This window comes from Trematomus bernacchii, unplaced genomic scaffold, assembly GCF_902827165.1.
Source record: "Trematomus bernacchii unplaced genomic scaffold, fTreBer1.1, whole genome shotgun sequence".
Classification (NCBI taxonomy): domain Eukaryota; kingdom Metazoa; phylum Chordata; class Actinopteri; order Perciformes; family Nototheniidae; genus Trematomus; species Trematomus bernacchii.
In genome coordinates, this window is record NW_022987608.1 from 6,072,353 (window position 1) to 6,097,243 (window position 24,891).

Consider the following 24,891-nt stretch of genomic DNA (forward strand, 5'->3'; position numbering starts at 1 on the left):
AGCTTCTCGGAGAAATTAAAAACAGGAACTATCCAGTGAGGCTCTTCTTTCTTGACTGCTTTTTAATTTCCATACAGGCTAACAACGACGGAGACAGTTATATGGGGTTCCGGTGATGTGGCGGTTAAGTGCGGGGCCGTAGAGAGAGCATTACGGAGCTCTAACCTGAACGGGGGGGAAACTTGTTTCTCATCTTTGTCGGGTAAAGAAGAGAGGCTCGGGCACGGCTGCTGGAGGGGAGAAAGAAATCCAATAAGTTGGTGCACGCTGGTGAGCAGGAGAAGGGCACAAGGGACACCACTGGAGTGAAGTTTTATTAGGTGCCTCTGCCAAGTTTATGGAATACAGGAATACAAGCGTGTGTGTGTGTGTGTGTGCGTGCGTGCGCCAGAAGGAGAATAGATTTTTTGAGCCTGATCCCCCCCCCCCCCTATCTATTTCTCCACTGGATCACACCAGAGACAGGACAGAGAAAGCAGTCAAGTGTTATGACACTTGAGAAGATATGATTGCTTTTGACAGTGTGCCTACTTTTGGCTGTAATCCTAACCTGGGGTTTAACCCTGGGATAACCCGCGCTGCACATGGCATTGGAAATGTATCGAAAACCTGAGAAAACTTCAGATATGGCTCTTGAGTTGAAGTGAAAAGGCCCCCCTATATGTTTATCAAAGTCATGTGGACATACACAACCTCAAAAAAAGCTAGGAGTTGTGTTATTTTATATTGCATTTAAACTTGATATAATCAATAGATAACACTATAAACAACGCAGAATTAGAGTGTGTTTTTATTACATGTTACTTGTAAGTCGCTTTTATCCAAAGCGACTTACATACTCAATACTGTGGGCAATCCCCACAGGAGCAATTTGGGGTGAAGTGTCTCAGGGACACAATGACATGCTGACTGCAGTAGGGTTTGAACCTGTGCCACACGCCTTATGTTTCTAGATCAGTTAGTTGGTCGTCAAGCATCTACATTGTATTGATTTTAATTACTTTTATAGACCTAAAGTGTGTACTTTGCTCCTTTATTATCTAGGAAATACGATCAGGAGTTAGTATCCCTGTTTACTTAAAATTAAAAGACACAAATTGTGGGGCAAATAAACATGATAAGAACATCCTCAGTCTGTAAGGTAAGTATATAAGGTAGAGGCAGGAGGTGAGTAGCTTAGACATCAAAATCTGACTTCAATACTTCTATAATGCTGAATTACTTTGAAATGTAGAACTATGTCTTCTAATCCCACAACCATGTCATGTTTTACCCTTTTTTTCTTTATTTGTGAACCTGGTCTGGTTCCTCCACCCTCCTTCAGGCGGAGAAGCCATCATTTATACAGGCCGCGGGGCAGCTGTGCTTTGAAAGCCCAATGTCCACTGCAGTGTTCACGGACTGCATGTAAACAGCAGGTGTAACGCATGAACACACACTAGCCACACATGCATGCTCGCGTAACCTATATAGTGCAAACACGGACAGACAAACATGCACAATTGAACACAACCTCAAACAAACTATTAATGGGGTATTATCTATGGTACATTAGACACACACACACACACACACACACGCACACACACACGCACGCACACACCGCAGTGAAAGTGCTGAGGTTCCCTTCAACTTCACACAGCATTATAAACCTCCACTTCACTAGAGTACCAAACAAAGCAGTCGTTAAAAGTGAAAGCACCCAGTTGGTTACCTCCCACCGCCAAAAAACACAAGCGCACACACACACGCACACAAACACACACACCTTTAATGGCATCTTTTCTGCGGCACATTAGCCATTGTGTGGTAATTAATGGGAGAGTCATGGTGTTCAAAAAGCCAGTCTTCTCTCTGCAGACTAAGAGCTGTACAGCGCAACAATGGCTTAATGAGTAAACACACCGCGTGTCTCATGAATAAATTATTTGTGCCTAGCAATTAATTTTCCCTATTGAAGTTTGGAGAACAAGCGGGACTTCATAAATCAAAAATGGGAGGGTGTTGGGAGAGAGGACATGACGGCCACTTTTGGTGTGTGTGCCTAGGCAAGATCCTATGTAACGTGTTTATTATCTGTGCAATGTTATCTGTGTGTGTGCACAATTGTTGGGTCTGAGTTGACACTTGGTATATTAAAGGGTACATGTTTTTTTTCTTGTTGTTATTTATTGTTTACACAAATAAATGTTTGTTTCAATGTGTCAGCTGGTGTCTGAATGTACATTTTCTATGTGCACAGCATGTGTGTGTTAGTATGATGTTTGGAAAACTTACCGAAAGGAGCTTCCACGTTATCGGTCGGACTTGTCGTGGGATTCCAGACCAGCTGAGTTTCCGTAGCTCCTCTGTAAAACAAAAACAAAAATAAAGGAGGGGCCATTTTAGATTATCCACAGGCACTTTAAATCAATAATTCTATCAATAATTTGTCAATGTACAAACTTCTATGTGTCAAAGAAATGGTGGTTGCCAACAAGGGGGCTGTAAGAGACTACTTAATGTCATCACACCGAGCATTAGCCGCATTTACGCTTCAAAAATCACAAAGTGGTGTTATTATGTGGAGATTATCTTGCTGAACAAGACAAGTAAGTATCATAAATGTGTGTTTGCCACAGAGAGATAGTTTTCTGCAATATTCCGAAATGTCAAGGGAGCCTTTGAGATGCTCACTTCCAGGTCACCCTACAAAATGTCATCACTGCACCAATCTATTTGGTAATGAATAAATGCTGTAATATGGAATTTAAAACCAGGAAAAGACCACACTTGTGCCACTTAGGGAATCCAAATCGAAGGCAATATCTAGTCTCATTCCTATCACTAAATCAATATAAAATCTATATTTTAGCAAGCACTATTTCATGCTAATAAATACAGCTTTACAGCGATGTAATGCTGCGTTCACACCGGACGCGATGCGACTATTCGCTTCGCTCTAATCGCTCCTATCGCATCGCTCGAAACGCAGGAGTTTCACCGCGGCTGCCAGCTGTGTTTACTCGCATCATTCAAACAAGACGTGCTGGCTCGGGAGCTACAACTACAACAAATGAACATATTTTACCGTGATTAAATTGTAATACACGTTTCTAAATGATGCCAAAGTAACAACATACTGATACCGGTTAGTAACAACCATGAATTAATGCTTTGACAAGTCTGCAGACAAGACGGCAGGCAAAAAACCTTTTAAAATGCTTGTTTTCTGAATGAAGATCGGGTCGACCAGGCTAAGCTAACGTTGTATATGCTCATTCCACACTCATAAGAACGGCCTACAGACATAAATAAAGCAGCGACTGTATTCGCCATGACACAGGCAGTCTGTGGTTTGTACTTGTTTAACTTTTGTCTAGTTTCTGAACAGATATGAGGAGCTGTGAGCTCTGTGTGCTAACTACTAACAGCTAACGGCTGATGTTGTGTGGTTGAACGTCAGTGACGGCAGGCTGAGATCCTCACCGCTGATTGGCTTCCGCGAGAACGCGTCACGTGAATTTGACGCTCGAGTTGAAAAAATTGAAGTCTCGCGTTTAACGCGGCACCGTTCAATCGCCTCAATCGCGTGATTCGCGCCGCGTCCACCGCTTCATGCGCACCGTCGGAGCGAATTCGGGTCTGTCCGCGTCTCTGCATTGACTTTACATGTAATCGCGCCGCCCCCAAACATCGCATCGCGTCCGGTGTGAACGCAGCATAATAAGGCTTCAAATTCCAATGAAACAAAGTCCAATATAAACAGTTATCAAACCATTATTGGATCACGGATAAGTCTTTCATGGACATCTTTCAATAAATCAAATAGCCAACCAACCATGTCCTCACTGTCCAAACTTCCCCTCCTCTTCATCTCTTTTACTTCACTGAAATCATCTAATGGGTTTGAAGTGGATTATTAAAAAGATTCTCTGGCGGGCTGTAATGTAAGATAAATCTGATGGAGAGGTTTAAATTGAACTTTTAGATTGGCAGAGTAGTTCCCGTTGGGTCCATGAAGACCCAGAAAATATGGCCTAATGTTCGGTGCTACACAGACAGACAATTGTCCTGTCTCTCTCGAACACACGATTATCCAAAGTATGACAACCTGTGTCTTCTATCACATTTTTGGTGATCCTAGATAACAATTAGACTATCTTTAATGTGAAGGGTATAATTTCCTTTCAGCAAAAGATCATTTTTAAAATATATAAAGCTATTGTTTGTTCCGTTACATAATATTTACCAATCTGAGGGATATTCTGATCCACAGTAAGTGTTTTTTAGGCAAAATGTATTTCATTTTCAACCTCTTTTGGATAATAGACATGATATTTCCTTCCCATCATATATTCTTCACTTAAATAACTGTTCTGAAGGAGAGTTAAATCACCAAATGAAATGTCTACCAAGACTAGGCAGTTAAGGATATCTATGTGTGCGTTCCTTCAGCAGTGTTTCTTAAAAAGCAGGAGTTTTCAGGATGAGTTCTCTCTAACATTAACTCATCCATTATTCACAGATATATCCTCCTCTGCCGGGGCCCTGCAAATCTACAAACCCCCGATTAGCATTCGACAAGACAAGTTGCCGCAGCCAAACTCAGGCAAATCTTAAAACGCAAAAGAAATCTCTTTGCTTGTAATTGCTCCGCCGGCTGTTTTACCTGCATTCCAAGAGTGAAGGCAGGAGGGGAAATTGATTTGCGTGCAAATTAAATGGCACTGCCTTAATATACTTTTCTTGGAAAAAAAGAAACAACTGTACTTAATGAATAAGCCAAAGTCTTCCTCGACTCTTATTCAAGGCACAGGCTGGAAATTGATAAGCCCTTCGCACGGAGAGAACGATATTGATTAGTGCTGCCAAATGACTCTGCCGTGCCTGTTCTTCAAGGTAAATGCAATGGAGAGTCAGAGACAGATCGTAGGATAGGAAATAACAATCAGCTAAACTGCAATGGGCTAAGTCCATTGGCTAAATTGAGTGAAACGCATTAGAGCTTGTTCAGCTGAAGGGAGAAGCTATTCATTCACTATAGTTCCTGTGCATCTTCCACTTGAAATCTCCCCCTTACCTTGTCCACGGTGAATTTAATTATATAGAAATTCAATACAGTGATCTAGTGCAAGGCATGGCTGTTGGTTCAGAGGGAGTCAGAGCCCTACGGTATGGGAAGGTTTTTGATTATACCAAGGTTGCATGTGCAGCAGCAAGAAGAAAAAAAAAGACTCTAAGACATGACACAATCCATAAAAGCTGTGTGTAAAAGCATTAGTGCAGACAAAGGAATAGCTGTTTATTAAAAGCATTTGCCTCTCCTTTAATCTTTTTGCACTGGGCCCTAAATTAAATGTGGCTGTTTTTCTGAGATTGGCACGAAAAGGCAATTTAACATATTAAAGCTCAATCAAAAGGTAGTGTTAATTTTGTCAGCTACTTATTTTTAATTAAATCTTAGCCCTGTGTTTAATGTTACTAGTTTTGTAGTTTTTTTTAATCAACGCCATCCTGAATTATAGTCAGGTTTTAGTTGCCTAAATGTAATTTCGCTCTCTTTAAAGTAAAAAAAAAACATTTAAGTAAAGTTTTAGTCAATCAGAGACTTCAAGCTTGTAAGTGAAAACTTGGGGCGTGCATTTTGAAAGCGATGAGTCAGTGTTCAGAGTTGCATTTTAAGTATTATAAGCCACAGGTTGACGCAGAAGGGTGCATGGCATAACATAGAAATCTCTGGTTCCTTTGCGTCAATTGGATTTTATTTTTTTATTTTTGGGCAACCAGTGACTTTATTTGAGCGATAACTCTGAAAGGGGGGACGACACATGGCACACAGTCCCAGGCCACATTTGAACCCGGGTACTATTGACCTCTTATAACAAGGACATTATAAGAGGTCAATACTATATCCATTGGAACCCTCTTTCTGCTAGTTTTCAGTTATAGCCAGGAGAACGCTTTATCAAACAATACCTTATGTTACTGACATGGTATAGCACAAGATTGACGCCTGTGATCCTGTCTCTGCACTCAACTCGTTTCCAGTCCCAGCGTGGTTCATTAAAATGCATCTTTTTCTTTTTTGCAGGCTCACGACAGACTAATTCCTGAGCCGTGGCAATTGATTGCCTACTGCATGTCAAAGCATTTATGCATACATTTATCAAATGCGCAACTTTCACAGCTCCCTATAGCTTGAAAGTGGATTTATTTTTACATCTTTTATTCTCCGTACCTGTGTGTATCAATTTGTATGTCTTAATGCTCCCGACGACATCTATCTTTCATACATAGAGAGAGTGGCAGCCGCAGTAAAGTTTGTAGAAGGCACTTACAAAGTCCAAGACTTTTAAGGGGGGAATCATTATCCTATGTGCACCATTACATTCATTACTCTCCCAACAGCTAGTCAAGGGTGTCTCTCCTCCTGCCTCGCACCTTTTGAACCTTCATTTGCACTGTCAGACAAAGAAATGAGTCCATGAATCTTGTGGGCTCTGGCTTAATTAAACTATGTTATATTTCCCCCACCCGGCATTAATCTCACCACAGGGGGTTACAGAGAGGAGGGGTGAAAGGACGTGAGTTTGCTAATCGACTTTACATTGTGATTCTGCAGTGATCTCCAGCAAGCCTTGTCCCCTTTGGTCAAACACTTTGTATTTCAGATAAGGCTGGAGAAGAAGGAATATGTGCCCTGAAGATGTTTGTATGTAGGTAGAAGTGTGCGGGAAAGGGCAAAGGCCACATATTTGTAGTATGTGGCCGACGGAACAAGCAGACCCATACATCATCGACGGAAAAAGAGCACACACAGCCTTTGCTCATGTCTACCAAACTCTCTCCAGCAGAGCAGAATCTAAATCACAGTTACCGCAGCCCAGATGCTGCCGGTACTACCGATGCACTGCACTGATACAGTACATGAAAAGTCAATGGTCATATTCTTCAAATTCACATATTGGAATTATTCCCGGGTAAATGCTGCTTTAAGATGTGCACATAGGTTATCTTTTGCATGGTATTCAAGATAATTTACCTCTGCCATTAAGGAGTTTTTTTAGCTTTGCTCTAAGCAAATGGGTAGAAACTCAAGATCTGTGCTAAAATCAGACTTAATGTAGACTTTAAAAGACCTGCTGTTTTATTTGCAGCCATTAAGCATTGGTATATGCTTGCAGTTGAGCTTAAAACGTGCAGAGTTTCACTTTTTTCCCTTGGTGTTGTGGGAGAGAAAACTCACTCTGACGATGTAAACTTTGGGATTTGAGCCTTTACAGAATATTTACTTATTTATAAACCTATTTAACAAACTACAGGACATGGAAAACCCCAAGACACATAATAGGGCCCCTTTAAATATCACAAATAGCTAAATCTGGCATCTCTCTCTCTTTAGATCAATGTTGTTTTATGCCTAGTCCTTGTTTAATAAAGACACAATACCATGATCCATTGGTAGAATAGAATCTAGTGTGCTTTATTCTAATGCATATACACTCTCATGTGTCTATATCCCTGTACCCATTTGCTTGAGTCTTTATCTACAGCTACACTCATCTCCACTGCAGTTTCAGCAGCATAATTTAAAAGTAAAGCTCCAGCCCCCACAGTGGGCCGAGACAGAGAGGGCAACATGAGCATAGTTGACGTACAGGCTAATTTGCAGATGTCGTTTCATTAGTGAGAGGCTAGCTCATCTCTCAGAAAGCATATATGGCTCTCTAGGGCATCTCTCGTGCATTCCGAATGAGACAGCTCCAGTGGAATAAATTAAAGGCATTTCATGACATTTTGGAAATTAATCTGTGGTGTTTTTTTGGCTCGGCGGGTACTTGTCACAAAGTTGGGGTTGGGGAAGTTTTTCCGACTCTCCCGGAGGCGGCGAGGGGCTGGCTGTATCCGTCAGTTTGGGTGCGCAAAGTTAACAATGCAAACAAGCCATTTCTAAATGGACACATTTGTCACTCCTCTCTATATAAAAATTACTTCTAATCGATGCTGTAAAAGACGTTCCTTTCTCGACGGGAACAATGCAGCGCCAACTCATTAAAGTAAAAACATCAATTTACAGTCAATTCACCCCACAGGCAATCATTTGAAAGCGTACATTTACAAGTGCAAGCGGGGGCAAGGAAACACAGAATTTCTCTTTTGGGACCAATAAAATACCAGATTATTATATATACATGCTTGGGAATTAGAGTGATAACTATCGTGGGTGTTTATCATGCTGGCAGGCGCGGAGCTGTGGGGAAAAGTCTGAAGAGAGCTTTATTCCTCGCTGGCATTAAAACACCTGTAACATCAGCAATGTGCAACTCAAGGGCAACTGCCGCTAGCCTTTTCCTCTGTGCGTCTACTGTATTCCATTATGCATGAACTTACAGGGGTGCACTTTGTTTTGGCTGGAGTTAAGCTGGGGACCACAGGGGGTGATTAGGACACCATGTACCTTCTGTTGAACACCCCACAACAGCTGCTCTGATGTGGAACTCTCGGAGGTAATGGACGCCCAATGACTATTGAAACATTCAGAGGGCAAAATACAAATAAATATCATGTCTGTGACTTATTTAACCAGCCAAGATAACCTAATTATAATAAAACATTAAACGGTAGTGCTGTCAACATCTTTTTTTATTTAGTTTTAGTCCTGCGTTGAAAGTCCTTTTAAGTGTTTTAATCATGTTTAGACATCACCACCCTGGTGATTTAGTCAAGTTTTGGTCAGTATCTTTTAAATAAGGTCTGTGGTTTAAACCAGGGGTTCCCAACCTTTATTGTGCCAAGGACCGGTAGATACATTAAAAAAAAAATCGCGGACCGGTTGTCAATTTTAACTGATTTTAATATTTACTCACCACCAGCAGGTAGCAACAGAGGCTAATTGTATGTAACAGCCTGAACAAATACTAGAACAATATGCATCCAAAAAATATTAACAAAGTTTAAAAAAGAACCGGTGTTGTTTTTTGGTTTTTCGGAAAACCAAAAAACCGACGTTATTCAGTTTTTAAACCAAAACGGGAAAACAGATAAATCAACGTTTTGGTTTTGTTTGTATGATTTACGGATAATCCAGTGAATGCTGGGAAAACGAGGAGAAGTTGCATTATGAAGGAGATGTCCGGTCGCCAGGGTGTGTGTGTGTGTGTGTGTGTGTGTGTGTGTGTGTGTGTGTGTGTGTGTGTGTGTGTGTGTGTGTGTGTGTGTGTGACACTGGCATTTGTTTTCAGAAGATATTATGATAGTGTCGTTCGTTCCGGTGCACTCCCGACAGTTTAGCACTACATCGAGATTAAGATTAAACTAATTTATTTTGGGAACAGCCGCATATATGCCGGTGTCGGACAGACACAAACACACCGAACACACAGAGCTGAGCTGAGCAGAGCACATACACACGCATGCGTCTTGGTGACTGACTGGACATCTCCTTCATAAAACTAATAAAAGGGGGAGTAATCGGGCAGTTCGATGTATGTAGATGTGTGTGTGGTTAACACGTAGCAGCCTGCAGTCACTCTTAAACTGTTCTGATTAAGTTAAACACAGCGAAGGCGGTGCGTAAAAAGGCACAGCTCTTTACCGAGTACGTCCCGCTGCCTCCTGATGCTGCAGCCAAATCATGAAGTGAAGGAGGGTTTCCTTCTATAAAACAGCTGGCGGCAGCAGATACCGTGAGAGTCCCGGACATTAATTCATAGATCAAGGCAGACTGGTTTACTCTCCTGTTTTGCCAATCCGGTGCTTAAACAAATAGCTCCCTCTACACCCCTGGCCGACATGTCCTTAAAATGAAGTCCGAGTTTGAAATATATCTCAAATAATGTATGCACCACCATTTTCCCACATAAACATAACAGTCTGCAATCAAACGGTTGTCTCCTGTGCGCTCCTCTTCCTACTTGGCGCACCGTTAACATTCTCGTGCGCACAAGAGGCTGAGACCATAGGCTAAGCCGCCGAATCCCTCGGAACATCATAAAAGCCATTTTCAACGGTTTTCTGGTGAAAGATTAACTAGCTACTGGATGAAATAATATGACTGGTGGCATATGTGCGAAAATTAAACACTTTTTGAAAAAAATATTATGATAAAATATTTTTATATATTTATAATTCTGCAAATATTACGATAAACTCACAGCTATTTCGCGGCCCGGCAGTAACACCTCCGCGGCCCGGTACCGGTCCACGGACCGGGGGTTGGGAACCCCTGGTTTAAACAACGCTGAACATTAGCCGCCTTTAGCTTAGCGATGGTGATGAGGAGCCATGCGTCCATGATGTAGTTTGTTAACGGACTAATGTTAGATTTTACTTCTACCGATTGCTTTTACTATCTATTGGGCTCGAGGACTGGCCGAATGAGGGCTCTCAATATGAGGCAACAAGTTAAAGGAAACAAAAATCAAATGGAGTAAGTATGAGAGTGTGTATGTGATCGTAAGTGTGAATGTGATAGTGTGTTCCTTCACTTCTTCTCCCATGTCTGCCTGTCTACTTGACTGTCAGTCAGTCAGTCCACCTGCCAGTGTGCACGGTTCTGTATGAAGGCCAGTATGAAGAATGGAAGACGGCGAGAGGCGCTGTCAGTCAGTGCTGGCTGAGCAGGGAGCTGAAGGCAGCAGGAGGGCGGACGGTTGGCGGGCCGGAGCCATGCACTATTCAGGCATCATTCAGACGGAGCGCGACCACTGGGGCAAAACACCACAAGGTTCCTCGGCAAAATGCACGCACGGGAATACCACACGGACTTGCCCAAACTGGGGTTTGTATGAGAAAGCTATCTCACCAAATCCAAAATCAAGACACTGTTTGCATGAACTGTATAGTAAGATACTCAATGGTAGACTTTACTTGCAACAGAGTATTTTTCAAATGTAGTATTGCTACTTTTACTTGTGTACAAAATCTAAGTACTTCTTCCAAGTGTTTGTTGCATTGTTTGAGGAGCCTGGGACTTTTTATATTCAGATATTCATTGCCAAAACAATGCTGTAGCTATTGTGCAAATAACAATAAAGCCTTTGACTGTTGAATCCCCTGCGATACCCATGAAAGTCTTGGATAATAAAGCTATGCTGAATAGAAGGCAAATGCCATCCCTTCTCCTCTTGTAAAAGGCGTTGTCCCTGTGTCATCGGATGCTATTTTGCCATTGAGGTCAAAAAAACAATACAATCAGGACAGACACCTTTATCATGCAGTTTATTAAAAAGTTAAGCTCCCCACCTATAAACCTTGAATGCTGTGAGAGAGTCCTGAACGGTCCAACTCATACAGAGGACAAAGTGATGGCGCCGGGGAGCAGACGGCTCATAAACTAATGGGACTCTTGTAAAAAGATACTCCCCCCTGGATTATACCTGCTCAGGAGGCCTGATGGATGGCCCAGATGGCTGGGAGAGGACACCGAGCATAGATGAGCGTACAGGTGTGAGAATAAGTGTGTGTGTGGGAATGTGTGTGATATAACACCGACTTGTATAGTCAATTCCCAGAGGCTTTCCTTGCCGTTACCTGATTCACATGGAACAGGTTCTGAAATATGTGACCTGGTGACATTTAAGAAACATGACTTTTTTTATTTTGTATTTATTTATAAATCCTTTAATTGGACGGAACTACATTTCAGGTATTTTCGAAAACTATTCATTAATACGCGAGATGAAATAAATAAAATGTTTACTTGTCTATAGAGACACCCTCTGTCTGAAACCAGAGCCCAGTCTTCTCTGATTGGACAGCCGGCCGGCTCTGTTGTGATAGGTCAACCGCTTAGAGATGTCCCGCCCCTAAGCGTATCGCGTAAAATGTGTTGGTTCGCTAGCCAATAAAAGCGTGAGTGTTACAAGGTGATGTCACTAAGTTACAAAAGTAAACAAATGAAGTTATTGCTTACTTCTCTGGGTGTTGGGTTGTCATTTGTAATATAATAATACAGTCATTTGCTAACTTTTTTTCTCTTTTTTGGCCTTAATGAAAGAAAAGAAAAGGGTTGTATCGCTAATGTGTGTACATTTATTATACTCTTTACGGGTCAAGTAGACCTAGCAGAATTAATCAAAACAGTGATATGTCTAATCTGGCTTGCACATAAAACGCATTTTTTCTTACATAACTAAATATAGAAAATAAGCTGCAGGTTTTTAATGTCTTCCCCTGGATATAAAGCATCCCGGTGCCCAGCAGAGAACAGGTGCGGACTGTAAGTGTGTTCAGTGAAGCTTCACTTAGAAAAGAAAAGAGGAAAAATTCACAGGGAAGACCACCGTGTAACATCTGAATAAACTCATTCAGACAAGCTGGGAGGCTACTGACACAGAAGACAGCTGGAGGTTGGACCAACCTTATTAAGTCAGGTGTTTTGCCTGGGGACATGTAGCAAGCAGCGCACACACACACACATAAACATCCATGCACAGATGCATACATATACCAGGGACTGGTAAAAGGAACACACAGGGTGGTAAAGCAGAAACAACAAAATGCTGTGACTAGATTTAGCATTTCTCACAGTAGCCACTTTCTAATAGAATAACCTACAGTGCATTCCTTTTCTTCCAACTAACTTTAGTCTAAAGCAGCTAATGCTTCTCCCTGTACTGTTCCCCAAAGATTTACCTACGTGGACAGTCATGCTGTGTTATCTCTACTTCTACACTTCCCGAGCCCGTGACACACACCCCTGAAATTGTCACACACGGACAGCGCATTCAAACGCGGCATTAGGGCCGAGTTAAATTGAATTACATCGCCACTTCCCACTTTGATGGCGGCTATTAACTTTGCAAACAGCGCTGATGGTAAGCCTATCATATGGTGGCTGCTGTGTAACAGGATTGTAGCAATGCGGGGTGTGTGGAGAGCGAACTGTGGCAGAAAGGTGGCAGGCCTCCTAACTGTAGATGCTGCAGTGAGGGGTGATGGGAGTTAGGGAGAAGCGTGCTGTAGTGAGGTGTAACAAAGAGCTGCAGCACCCCCAACAGAGGGGAGAGACACACACAGGCAGCAAGGCAAGGAAAGTGAGTGTTATTATGGACAATTATGTATGTGTTCTTATGTTATTTGCGTTGTGGATTTCACATAAATTGACACTATAGTTTGTCAACAAGTGCGGAGGTACATATCCGAGCTAAACTGAAAGTACAAATAAGAAGAAAAGACAAACAATAACAGAAAAGGGAAGTAAAAGATGGAGTCAGGATAAATTACCAAGAAAGGGGAAGAGGGGAAAGGACCATTGCCATAGCAACAGCAGTATTTCTGCCATCCAGCGATAACTGCCGGATGTCAGATCTCGGTCTTAAAATCAATTAAAAAGAAAAGAAAGATATGCAGGGAGTCCATAAATCTGACAGTGTGACTCACAGCGCATCATAGAAAGTATACATCATTAAACATAGTCTAGGGGAAAAACACATTACAAATACACTTGAACACACACTACAAATCTGCCACGTACACAACCTCATCTTGAATTGTGAACAGAGCTGTCAGAAAAAAATGGAATAGCTCAAAAGTATTAAAGAGGCCATATTATGCCTTTTTTAGTTTTCCTTTCCTGTAGTGTGTTATCCCCCTGTCTGAAACGCCTCAATTTTACGTGATATGTTAAGGGGCGGGACATCTCTAAGCGGTTGACCTATCACATCAGAGCAGACTGGGCTCTGGTTTCAGACAGAGGGTGAAAAGAGGTGCAGCACCACAGGCAGTATGAGAACAATAAAGCACTTTTTGAACACAAGGCACATAATACAAATATGAACCTGAAGATGATTATAATATGTCCTATTACAAATATTTAATGAATTCAAAAATATGTTAGTCCACCATAGTGTCTGCACTTTTTTGCAAGTTTCTGGAACTATGCAAAAGAACTAGGAACTTGATGTCCCAAATGATGATTTGAAATGTGTAATTGGCTTGGTAATTGGCTTCACATTTAAGCATATTCCTCCAATCTGGCAGCTTATGTGAACATGTTGAACATCTTCGCAAAAAGATACTGTGTTGCCACCACACCAGAAGTGAAACTCGTGAATGGACGTGCTAAAAAGTCTGTTCTCTTTTCCCTCAGTATCTGAAAAGAGTCCCTGTTCAGTGTCTGAGCGTTCAGTGGGCGTTGCGTTCAGGTTCACTCAGCAGACAGGCTCGCCTCAGGACATCAGGAATAATTAGCTGAAATCAACCTGACATCAATCACCCTGCTCTCACCACACGCACAGGTCACCTTCTACACGACCTTACATGCTAAACAGGCCACTGACACAACCTGTCGCAAGGCTCAATGGAGAGAAAGAGGAGGGGAGAGGAAGAGAAAGGGAGACTGACAGGGATGTTCAGGGTGCGTGTGTAAATGGTAAAACATTAGCTCGAACAAAGAGTGGGATTATAAATATGTTCTGCATGTCATGTGTTTGTTTTGGTTGATTGAAAAGTTGTTTGTAGAGTTAAAGGGATCCTCTGTATTGTCTTTTTTTAACTACTTATCTTGTCATTTGTTTTTGTGAGCTGGTTTTGTTATTTAGTCACATTGCCGTGTCTTTCATGTGCATGGGCGTAGGGAGCATCCTCAATGTGGGTGGGACCATTTGACAGGGGGTGTGGGCAGGTGGTGCACTTTGAGAGCAAAATTAGGGACTAAAGCTATGGATACAACTCTCAACAATACCCATATGAAACAGAACTTTAAACAGATTTACTTTTTCCTTAGGCATATTTTACAAATCACTACCCATTTAAACTGTGTTTTTGTGTTACTGTCCTATAGTATGAGTTGGAATTATTTCATACCTGTTATTCTCTTATTTTTTATAACTATAATGATCATATAAAAGGTGTGCCTTGGAAATACTTGTTTACATAAATGATTACCAAACCGTTTGAGACCCACTACTTAGACTAAAGTGAACTATCTAAACCCTCAGAGTCCTTTACCTCACTGAGCTGTAGTTATCAGCCTCTCAGTCTGACAGGAGAGCACTCTCCCTCCACCCTTTTAATAACAGTGCCTTATATCCGGGTGCTAGTGGAGCACGCTCGTGAACTGTTATAGCGCCGGAGCCTCGCAGCGGGGAAACTGTGGCACGCATCATTTTACAACTAAAGACAAAGCTACACAAAAAACGCAGCATGTGTACGGCTCATGTGTACGGCTCTGAGAATCTGCCTTGGTACAAAGTAGCAGTGAAAACATGGTACGGAGTTTCATTGATTTGGGCATTCTCACAAAAAGCAAGTGGAATGGATTTGATAATGAAGCACTGGCACAGCGCTCTACAACGAGTTGCGAGTGGATAGACCGATTCACGGACTTTCCGTATAGTAAAAGTGGGGGGGGGGTCTAAACTAATCATTTTAAAAAGGTGGGGGGGACTTGTCCCACCCTCATATAATGGCTGTGACGCCCATGTTCATGTGTATCATTTGCCTGTACTAAAAAACTAATTAAATATAATATTAAAAGATTACAAATAATTTGGGCATACTTAACATGATCAAAATCTGAACTCATTGGGTCAAATTGGGATTTGTGACCCTGTTTTGTAAAGTTGGACATTTTAAAATGAAATAAAAGATAAATAAATAAAATATGTATAAAAAAAGGGAAGAAAATATCTATATAAAACGTAAGAGGTTAAAGTTAAGAATGTGCAATAAAAAAAGTAGAAGGAAATCAAATAAAAAAAAATATTTATACAAACATAAGAAGTTAATAATAAAAATATTTAAAATAATATAATTTACATAAACATAAGAAATTGAAACTCAAATTGTGCACATTGTACTACAATAAATATCAAATATATTACAATAAATACAGAGGTTTATCATTATTAATAAGGTATTACTGCTCAATGAAGTCATAGTGCTAGGCTTTTGAATAAAACACAGATAATTGAGAATATGGAAAAGTGTATTCAAGCATCCGAACTGTTGCCTTTGTTCACCATGTACTGCCTTCAATCCAATCCAGATCGACAGGAATATTTGTAAAACACATAAAGCATAAATAGTACAACGCTGCTACACCATCTGACGTGACAAAAAAAAGCCTCTAACACATAGTGGAGGTAGCTGTTATGTTAAGTAATGGTCTGTCATTTTAGAAAATCACAAATCAATCACACAGTGACCAACACGGTCAGAGACGAACACGCCTCCGCTCTCCTGAGACCGGCAGTCCCCGGGATGTCGAGGGGCTTGGCCCAAAAACATGGCTGCCTCTGCAATTAATTACACGTCCAAGAGAGGAACCAACCAATGGATCATCGCGGCCCTGCTCTTCCTTTGAGCTCAAGGACAGTCACAGTTTCTCTTTAAAATAGGGGGGGGGGGCGTCATCCCCTGCTGACAGTGTCCACTGCTACGTGTGGGAATTAGTATGGGGGGGGGCGGGGTATGTGTCACAGACGCCGTGTGGGGACAATGCCCTCAGCTTTCAGGACTAGGATTAATCCTTCTTGTCATCTTCCTGATGTTTAGTTGGTAAAAATGTCTTGTACATAATCAAAGACGGCAACTTCCTAAACCAAGATCCAAACATAAACTACGAGCAGGCATTGATGTTATTTATTTTTGTCGCAGAAATATTTTTTTAACAGTTCGCTCTAATGGTCGCCATTTTTGTTGTATTTTCATCTTTATCCCCTTCTTTGCTGCTACCATGACCCAATTTCCCCATGGGGATCGTTAAAGTTTCATCTTATCTTATCTGCCCCTATCTCTCTCCCTTCCCCTATCACCCCTCATCACCCCCCCTCCCCAAGCCTGCGCTTAATTATGTCCCGTGAATGAAGTTCATCTTTCATGCTGCCAGCAGCCGGCAGCGTGGCTCGCCCCGTTCTGGGCTATCTAATCATGGCGCGGAGACTAAACTAAATTTAGACAGCCGGCTTGTGATGCCTGGCGGGCCATAATGGGGACTGACACCTCGAGACACTCTGCTGATGTACAGGGTTCACTCGCGACCACCGTTGACTAACGCTGACGTCTTGTGAAACTATTTGTTTTGTACAAAAAGTTTTCAAGGGGATCGTGCTTGGAGGTGAAGCACTGTGCTGACTAAGGCCATTTAAACTTAATGTAATGCAGCATTTACATTTTAGGAGCTTAGCCAATGCTCACAGTGTGTGTGTACCTGCATGTGGAATTTACAAACTGGCGACAAGGGGTACAAACACACAAACTTTTATTGGAGTTGTAAACCAACGTGCCACATGTTTTGACAGAATATGCTTTGCTGATGCAGGTTAACTAACGACATGTACTGAGGAATATCTCTGTGTTTAATTAAGGGGTGTCAAACGGGGTAATAATGCAACTTTCTTTAACTGCGATTAATGCGCGCATGCTTTCTGACCCACGGCCTGCTCCGTAGTTTGAGAAACAGCCGCAGTAACATCGTGGATAGTGAGCAGAAACAAGCCTTAAACGCAGAGAGAACAGTTCGGCCTCAAAGCACCGCCAGATGGTTCTCCACAACACCACAGTTATATTTACTGTCGGTGTGAATCCAGTTTCCACCGGAGTACGTCGAGTCTTAAACACCACTTGCTGGCCGAGCATACAGCTGCTGCAGATAGCTTCCCCCCCCCTCACTAAAGGCGGACCACGCATGGACAATTTCTATATGAAATGATGCATTACGACTATGGATGCATGTGTTCATCACAGCTGGTAAAGGTGGAGCTAACTCAAATTACTTTACTGCTGCTGCTGGAACATTTACAACAGATAGAAATTGTGCCATTCTTTATTAATCGCGAGTTAACCAAGGAAATCATGTGATTAATTGCGATTTAAATATTTTTAATTGATTGACAGCCCCAGTTTAAATACAGAGAATTCAAGGGAATTGTGACACTTTTTGCAAATTAACGCCTTTTAAAAATAAAACGATTACATTTTGCAGTAGATCTGCATAACGGGGAGAATAAACGCAATATTTTTCACTTATAGAAACTGCTTTGTACCGGGGTCTGTGCTCTCTAGCAGCAAACAAATTATGTCAGCAGAACATTTTCAAGAAAGGTCAGCACAGGAATGGCAAAATGTTAGATCATCGAGCTCAAGCAAGTTCATTCTTTAATAACCAAATGTAAAAAAATAACATAATCATCTAATAAATCAAACATTTTAAATATTAATATTGTTATCTGTAAGAAAAATCTAGTGTCAGTCTGTCTATACTGAACTGTTGTTAAAATAAAGCCTTACAGTCACAGGACTATGTCTTCTGAATCACTGAATGAGACAGAGGAGGAAGTGTATTAACAGCAAACAGCAGAGAAGATTATAACTCAAATACACTCAAACCAGAAAATCTAAACAAAAGGCTCATCTCTAATAATAGCCTGTCTCCAATGAATGCCTGGTAGCCTTTTCCGCTGTGGTAAATTAGGACCACAGCCACTATTTGAGAATGGAAGCAACGGTATTTAAACTGTGTCATTTCTGCGCTGAAAGAACTCCGACACACTCCTTTTGTATTTAGCATATTTAGGGTATTTAGACAGGCGCATAACCCATTCTCTTGCTAAGCACTGCACTTTCATAATTCTCTCCTCCAGACTCACTTCATGCTCCCCTTCTGTCAGGCACACTCCACACACACACACACACACACACATACGATGCGGCAATGCAAAATGCAACCGCATCCTTAATGTTTTTTTTATCTTAACACGGAACATATCTGAACTTAAATAGGCTTTTTAAATTGATCTCGCTCTCCACACAACTCAAGTTCATGAGTCAGTCACAGTGCTTCCACAACTTTAGCAAAGTTTTTCTTTTCACAACACGCACAGATTCTATATTCTCATAATTCTGGCCCCTCATTTAGTAAGATGCTCTGTATGCTTGGTTTAAATGAGGCAGCATGTGCTTGCCCCTTGAAAATATCAATCATCATGTCAGGGAGTTATTTTTTATGATCGGAAATCTGGTATTTTACAGCCATATTGAGAGCATGAAGTCTAACACAAATCGACATTTTGTTTATCGCTTATGCCTAGGTCTTTGACTGGTATGGCATCACATCAGATATATTATGGTGATGTTAGATATTGATATGTAGTGTTTAGCTCATAGAACAAAATATTTACAATTTTGTATTATTATTTAAATCTATTTATTACAGTATTTTTCATAATTATTTATAATTAAAAAATATGTATATATATATATATATATCATAATTTGATTAAAGGTGGGGTAGGTAAGTTTGAGAAACCGGCTTGATATACACTTTTTGTTATATTCCATGGAATGCTCTTAACATCCCGATAGCAATGAATATCTGAAGTGCTTTGACAAAAAATCCATTAAAAAATGTCATCTGTGGAAGCCGTAATACTGTAAAAAGCATGACCAATCATTTTAGCTAAAATAACTGGATGGCCTACCTGCCTGTCAGCCTTACATCTGTGCACAAACTTATCTCGTGCCCTCATTGGTCATGTGCGCGTTTGTGTGTGTTGGAGGAGGGGCTCTGTAAGGAAGTGGCAGATTTTTTCCGGGCTGTGTATTTTCAAATTCTAGCGCACTCGAGCTGGTTTCTCCAAAATTACCTACCCCACCTTTAAGATGATTATTATTATGTCTAAAAAAAAATGTGAAAAACCCAATATTTCAGTGATCACTATTTAAATGCATTTTGTTTTTACAGCGGTTAACCTATGGGATGACTTGGCATTTGATTATTGTTCTGCTTCAGCAATCATTACTTTGTGACCTTCATTCTATGCAGCCTTACCTTTTTTAAATCATGTAAAAAAAAAAAAAAGACTTGCGATTCAGGAAGCTACTGCCTTTGAACCGCAGGCCTAAGCGTTTCCATTACACAACATTCTGTTTGTAAATGATGGATCGCTCTCTGGCTGGATCTTAGCATTACCATGTAGCTTCAGACAGGTTCATTTCGCACACTCTTCCGATAGCCACTTTGACGTCGTTAATCTTCTGAAACTATGAGATTGATGCACCGAGTTAGCGTAGCGGTTGCCAAAAGTTAGTTTCAGAGGACACAAAGTCGGCTGTGAAGAAGGAGGTCTGCGAGGATTTCATGGCCACTGGGATGGCAGTGGGAGCAAAGTCTCTGGGGTTGGATAAACAATAAAAGGCCTGTCGTTCGGTTAGAACAAAGGCCTGTCATTTGCTTTTGTTGTTGGTGGTATTTTTTCCCCTTGTAATCTGCATGTCCAGATGGCTGGATGACTTTCCCCCTCACATCATCATTAAAAGCGTGGCACAGCTGGCAGACCGAGAGCGAGTAAACTAAGAGTGAGGAGCAAACGGGTGCAAGGAAAAGAGCTTCGGTAACAAAAAGAAAAAGATCAAATGTAGAGCGAGACGAGGAAATATCACGTACCCAGATCTGTGTTTGGCCCCGCCAGCAACTGTTTGAACTTATCCAGACGGGACGCTTCCCTCTCGGTCATGATCGGGGTGCCGGATGTGTTCTGGTCAGCGATGCGAGCCACCAGTGGGATGGTGGGCGGCCGGTGGGGCAGAGACCGCTGTCTGTGGAGTGATGCATGCTCACCTGCTGCATCTGGAGGGAGGATAAAGAGGCGAGAGAGGGCGACGGGTTACACACACAAACACTCAACAAATAGAGGGCTTTCAGATGATGCTGCAAAGGATCTTGGGGTCAGGTTGAAGGCCTAAAGCTTGAGAACATCTGTAAATACAACTGCAAATTGAAATGTTGGAGCCCGTGGATTTTCTGTTTGCATTGTATCTGCTTGTAAGTTTTAAAGTTAGAAATGGCAGCTTCAAAATGACTGTTCAGCTACTCCAATTTGAAATGCATCACTAGCTGACATGCTCACAACGACAATGCTAACATGCTCATGGTAAGCTAGTGAATTCTTTACCATGTTAAACATTAGAGTTCAGTGTGTGATGAGGCTTCGTTAGCAACCAGGAGTACAACTGAGGTTGATGGAAATATCAGTTTTGTGAATTGTTGGTCATAAACAAACTTGAATTCTGACCAGATGATGGCACTTAATCAAAAGTTAAGAGGTATGTAAAGGTATTATAATTAATTCTGAAAGGAAGGATATATTTCGAGCTAAAATTTGAATCTGTTTTAATGAAATAACTTAATAGTAGAAATGTTGACTATGAATTCCATCATGCCATAGTAATGTGAATCTAACAAATGTATTTTTTATGGTTCCTAGCTAGGTGATGATGAAAGCAGTTGCTGTTCGTGTCTTGTTTTGCAATGAGCTTCCAGGATGGTCGCAGTTACGTTTGCAACAAAATATGTGCTTCAACTGTGAAGCCTTTATATCGGCGAGACAGCTATATTAATTCAGTCTGCCACCGCCACATGTTCCCCCAGATGTGCCAAAATAAGACAGAATGAGACCGAGCTAAACAGTGGCAGCACACAGAACAAGTTATGAACAAGCTGGTGGGGTCGGGACTTCAATGTGGAGGGGGATGCTCCTTCTGTCACGCTAGACACTAAGCAAGAGTTCATAAACACTCCTGTGAACAGCACTGCCAACATTTCTCAGGGCTCGATCAAACCCTAAACATCTACTGTGTTCGGCAATTAAGAAAACTGGAATGCTTCCGATTTGTATACCCTTTTAACAAGAGCAAATAAAAAAAATCTACAAACATGTTCTCAATCTCAACTGCTTTATATGCACTTACACAAATTAAATACGATTACCAAAGCATGCAGACGCTTTTTTTGCATTGAAACCTTTTGTGCATTTTTCACGAAAGGCCTATATTATAGTCCATTTAATAACTTTTAATAGGGTAATCAAGACAAGTTAGATAATGTCAGTAGTTTTCACCTATTAATCACAGTAAATAGCATCATTTATTACAAGTAAGCAAGGAAAGATGCCAACATGGAGTGTGTATCTTATTTAGATATGTCACCAGGAGTTTCAGCGGTCCTAATAACCACCAGCGTTTGTGAGTGTGTGCGTGTGCGTGCGTGTGTGTGTCTCACGCTCTCTAGCCTGCGAGGCATTATGTATGAGTGCATAATGTAGAAGTATATGGGGAGAGTCTGGGCCTCACTAATGAAAGCTATGCTGTCTGCCATTATCTAATTAGACCGGGGCATGTGTGTGCCTTGCTGTCATCCTTCACACACAATAGGAGAAGAAAAAAGGACCAGGAGGAGGAGGAAAATCAAATCTACAAAGAAATGAGACACAGCAAAACAAGCTTACTATAACTGTGGGTGTCAAGTTGTTTACCTACCTGCCAAGAACATCGAGTGCATGCATTAAGCTTTAGTGTTTGTGTAATATGCTCATAGAGGTGCAGAAAGATGACGTCTTGCATATTCCCATGTAAGCGTATGAGTCTTCTCTGAGGAGATAAGAAGAGATGCCTGAAGGCAATTGGCTCCTTATGTTATCTGTATCTAAAAACAGCGATAGACAGAATGGCACCCAGGGAGATGACCTGCCAGACAAGACAACAGTCAGACGGTCACTGTGTAAGGCGTCTGCTGCTATGTAGTGTTATAATCTATAAAAGCAACATTTCTTCATAGTTTTACACAGATTAAATAGTTTAACATGTGGATTTGTTATTGCTTTACAGTGCTGCTGTGCACACACTAAGGTTTCAGGAGTAGACAGAGCAGTTGTTGTGTAGTACAGGGTTAAAATAAGGTGCTTATGGAAAACAGACCCAAACTGAAGAGGAGAGGAAGAGAAAGGTGTCTCTGTCTGCTGTCAGCTGGGGCCGAAAATACTATCAGAGAGCTTTTAACTTCATTTTAATACATTTACTAAGAATTCCTAGATTAGGAGCGAGGAAGAGATAGAAACTTGTCCATTATTGAGAAGGTGTTGTTGAACCTGTTGCTAGGTATGACACATTCTTTTAAAGAGGTGTGATTTGTTGATTAAAAGAAAGTTACTCCTACTGATAAGGGGCATAGAATGGACTGTGAAATCAAAAGGCCTAATCATAGACATTTCAATTTAATAAGTAATAATGAACAATAATGTGTGTAATCGACCTTTAATTCATGTAATGTACCCAACAAAATGTTTAAAAACATAAATACTTATATTTATTTGGTTATGTTGATTTACCGTGCTGGTAATTAAGAAATCTCCATTTACAGATTCTTAAAAGTTCTTATTGCTTCTCCCAACTGTTGGGATTGGGTTGCTTAGGCATGCATAGGATAATAACAATAACATATAGGATAAGGGTAGAGTGATAACAGTAAACTCTTATATATAAAATATCTTAATTTCACTATTTTTCTTAGAATATCATCACTTATCTTTGAACTAGGAAGCTGTGGTTTAAAAGTAGAAGAATGTAGGGGGAAGGGCAGGACCAGACGCCTCAAGGATTATTATGAAAAACTGCTCTTGAGCGTATTCCCTCGTTTCCTTTGTTTGTATTTTGATTATGGCAGAGAATGACAATGTAGGCTGACATGACATAAGGAACCTCAGTATTCAAAATAACTATCATTTGCATCACTTATCATTAACATATATCTATTTAAAAGCACAGCAGTGGCAGTATCAGTCACACTGTTGTACAGAGTGATAACATCTGCCAAATATGTTCTGCTCGTTTTTTTGCCCTTTGAATACAGAACATTCCTGTTGAAACTTGATACCGTTTGAATGTGTTGAGTCGACACAAAGCAGCGTCGAGACCACAGTAAAATAAATACACAAAATCAGTAATCGCTAAAATCATTAGAAAGAATATAAAATATTTTCAATTAATTAAAAAGTGATATGGTGGCATTCCCACCACATTCAACCCTTATGTCATAGGAGGACACATTGGCCAAACATTCTATTTATAGTTAGATTAAAATAAAAAAAGATACTTTTATTGTACAGACACATAAAAGAATAATAACCAAACTCAAATGTAGACTCTTGAAAACATGCTGAAAACCATTTTTCTGTTATAAAGGGGTTTAAGAATGTGCTCTAAAAGTAAAAGCAGTGTGGCTTTTAGTGTGCAGGTGAGCCAGAAAACTTTTTGGACACTGAGAAATGGTGCTCACTAACCTTTAGGTGACCCAATTGGAGCTTCGCTTTGGGACTTTACAAGGCGGCCATCAGTGTAAGGGCTGCTCTGGGAGGCAAACGAGACCTCTGGGCTGGTCACGTCTCCTTCCCCCACCCGGTTGTCCTCCTCCTCTTCTTCGTCCTCCTCCTCGTCCTCTGCCACATCCTCCTGTGGGTCCTCTTCTCTTTGTTCTAGCTCTGTCTCGTCATCCTGCCTCTGTCTTTCTTGCTGTTTGCTGTGATTCTCGATGACCTGTTCAGTTGATGGAAAACAGAAATGTATCACTGGTGGTCAGAACTAGGGAAACTCTGTATAAAATATAACAAAAGTGTGCAGTTCTCTGTAATCTGTTTAATACATTTGCAATTTGAGATTCTGTAAATGTCATAATTATTTATGATCAGCGGGTCAAAGGTGACGTTCTTATCCAGATCAGATCCAGATATATTGTGCGAGCCATTGTTTAACTGCCCTATCTTAAGTAGAAAAACAACTTTAAAATAACCTGACGCAATCTTAAATGTATTGTAGTGCTGTAAACCCCTTTCTCCAAACTACCCATTTTCCCTAAATTAGACATTCGGAGCTCCGCAGGGATACATTTCGGTGCCTTGTGTATTTTCTCCGTGAAAAAAAACAACAAGAATTAGACATGTTTGAGTTTTCTTTTTTACCAAGAAATTGGGAATTAGCTAACGTAACGGAATGGTAAATGTATTGAGCATCACTTATTTGTTTATTTTGTTTGTTAGCTTGTTACCGGCAGGGGCTGACACAGCGTTACTTTTCTAAAACATACAATAAACTTGGTTTACATCCCAAAAATTGCAAATTCCCTTTTTTTCTGTC

General features: G+C 40.9%; 1 protein-coding gene across 3 annotated transcripts in view; it reads right to left on the reverse strand.

Annotated features, from left to right (window-relative positions):
• Positions 1-24,891, reverse strand: part of tbc1d22a (TBC1 domain family, member 22a) — a 112,167-nt gene that overhangs the window by 83,590 nt on the left and 3,686 nt on the right. For all 3 annotated transcript variants that reach the window (XM_034131438.1, XM_034131439.1, XM_034131437.1), the window contains exons 4-6: positions 24,042-24,294; positions 20,372-20,554; positions 2,278-2,348 (exon numbers count right to left, since the gene is read on the reverse strand). In XM_034131438.1, coding sequence (XP_033987329.1) covers positions 2,278-2,348; positions 20,372-20,554; positions 24,042-24,294 — 507 coding nt within the window. The remainder of the gene's footprint in view (positions 1-2,277; positions 2,349-20,371; positions 20,555-24,041; positions 24,295-24,891) is intronic.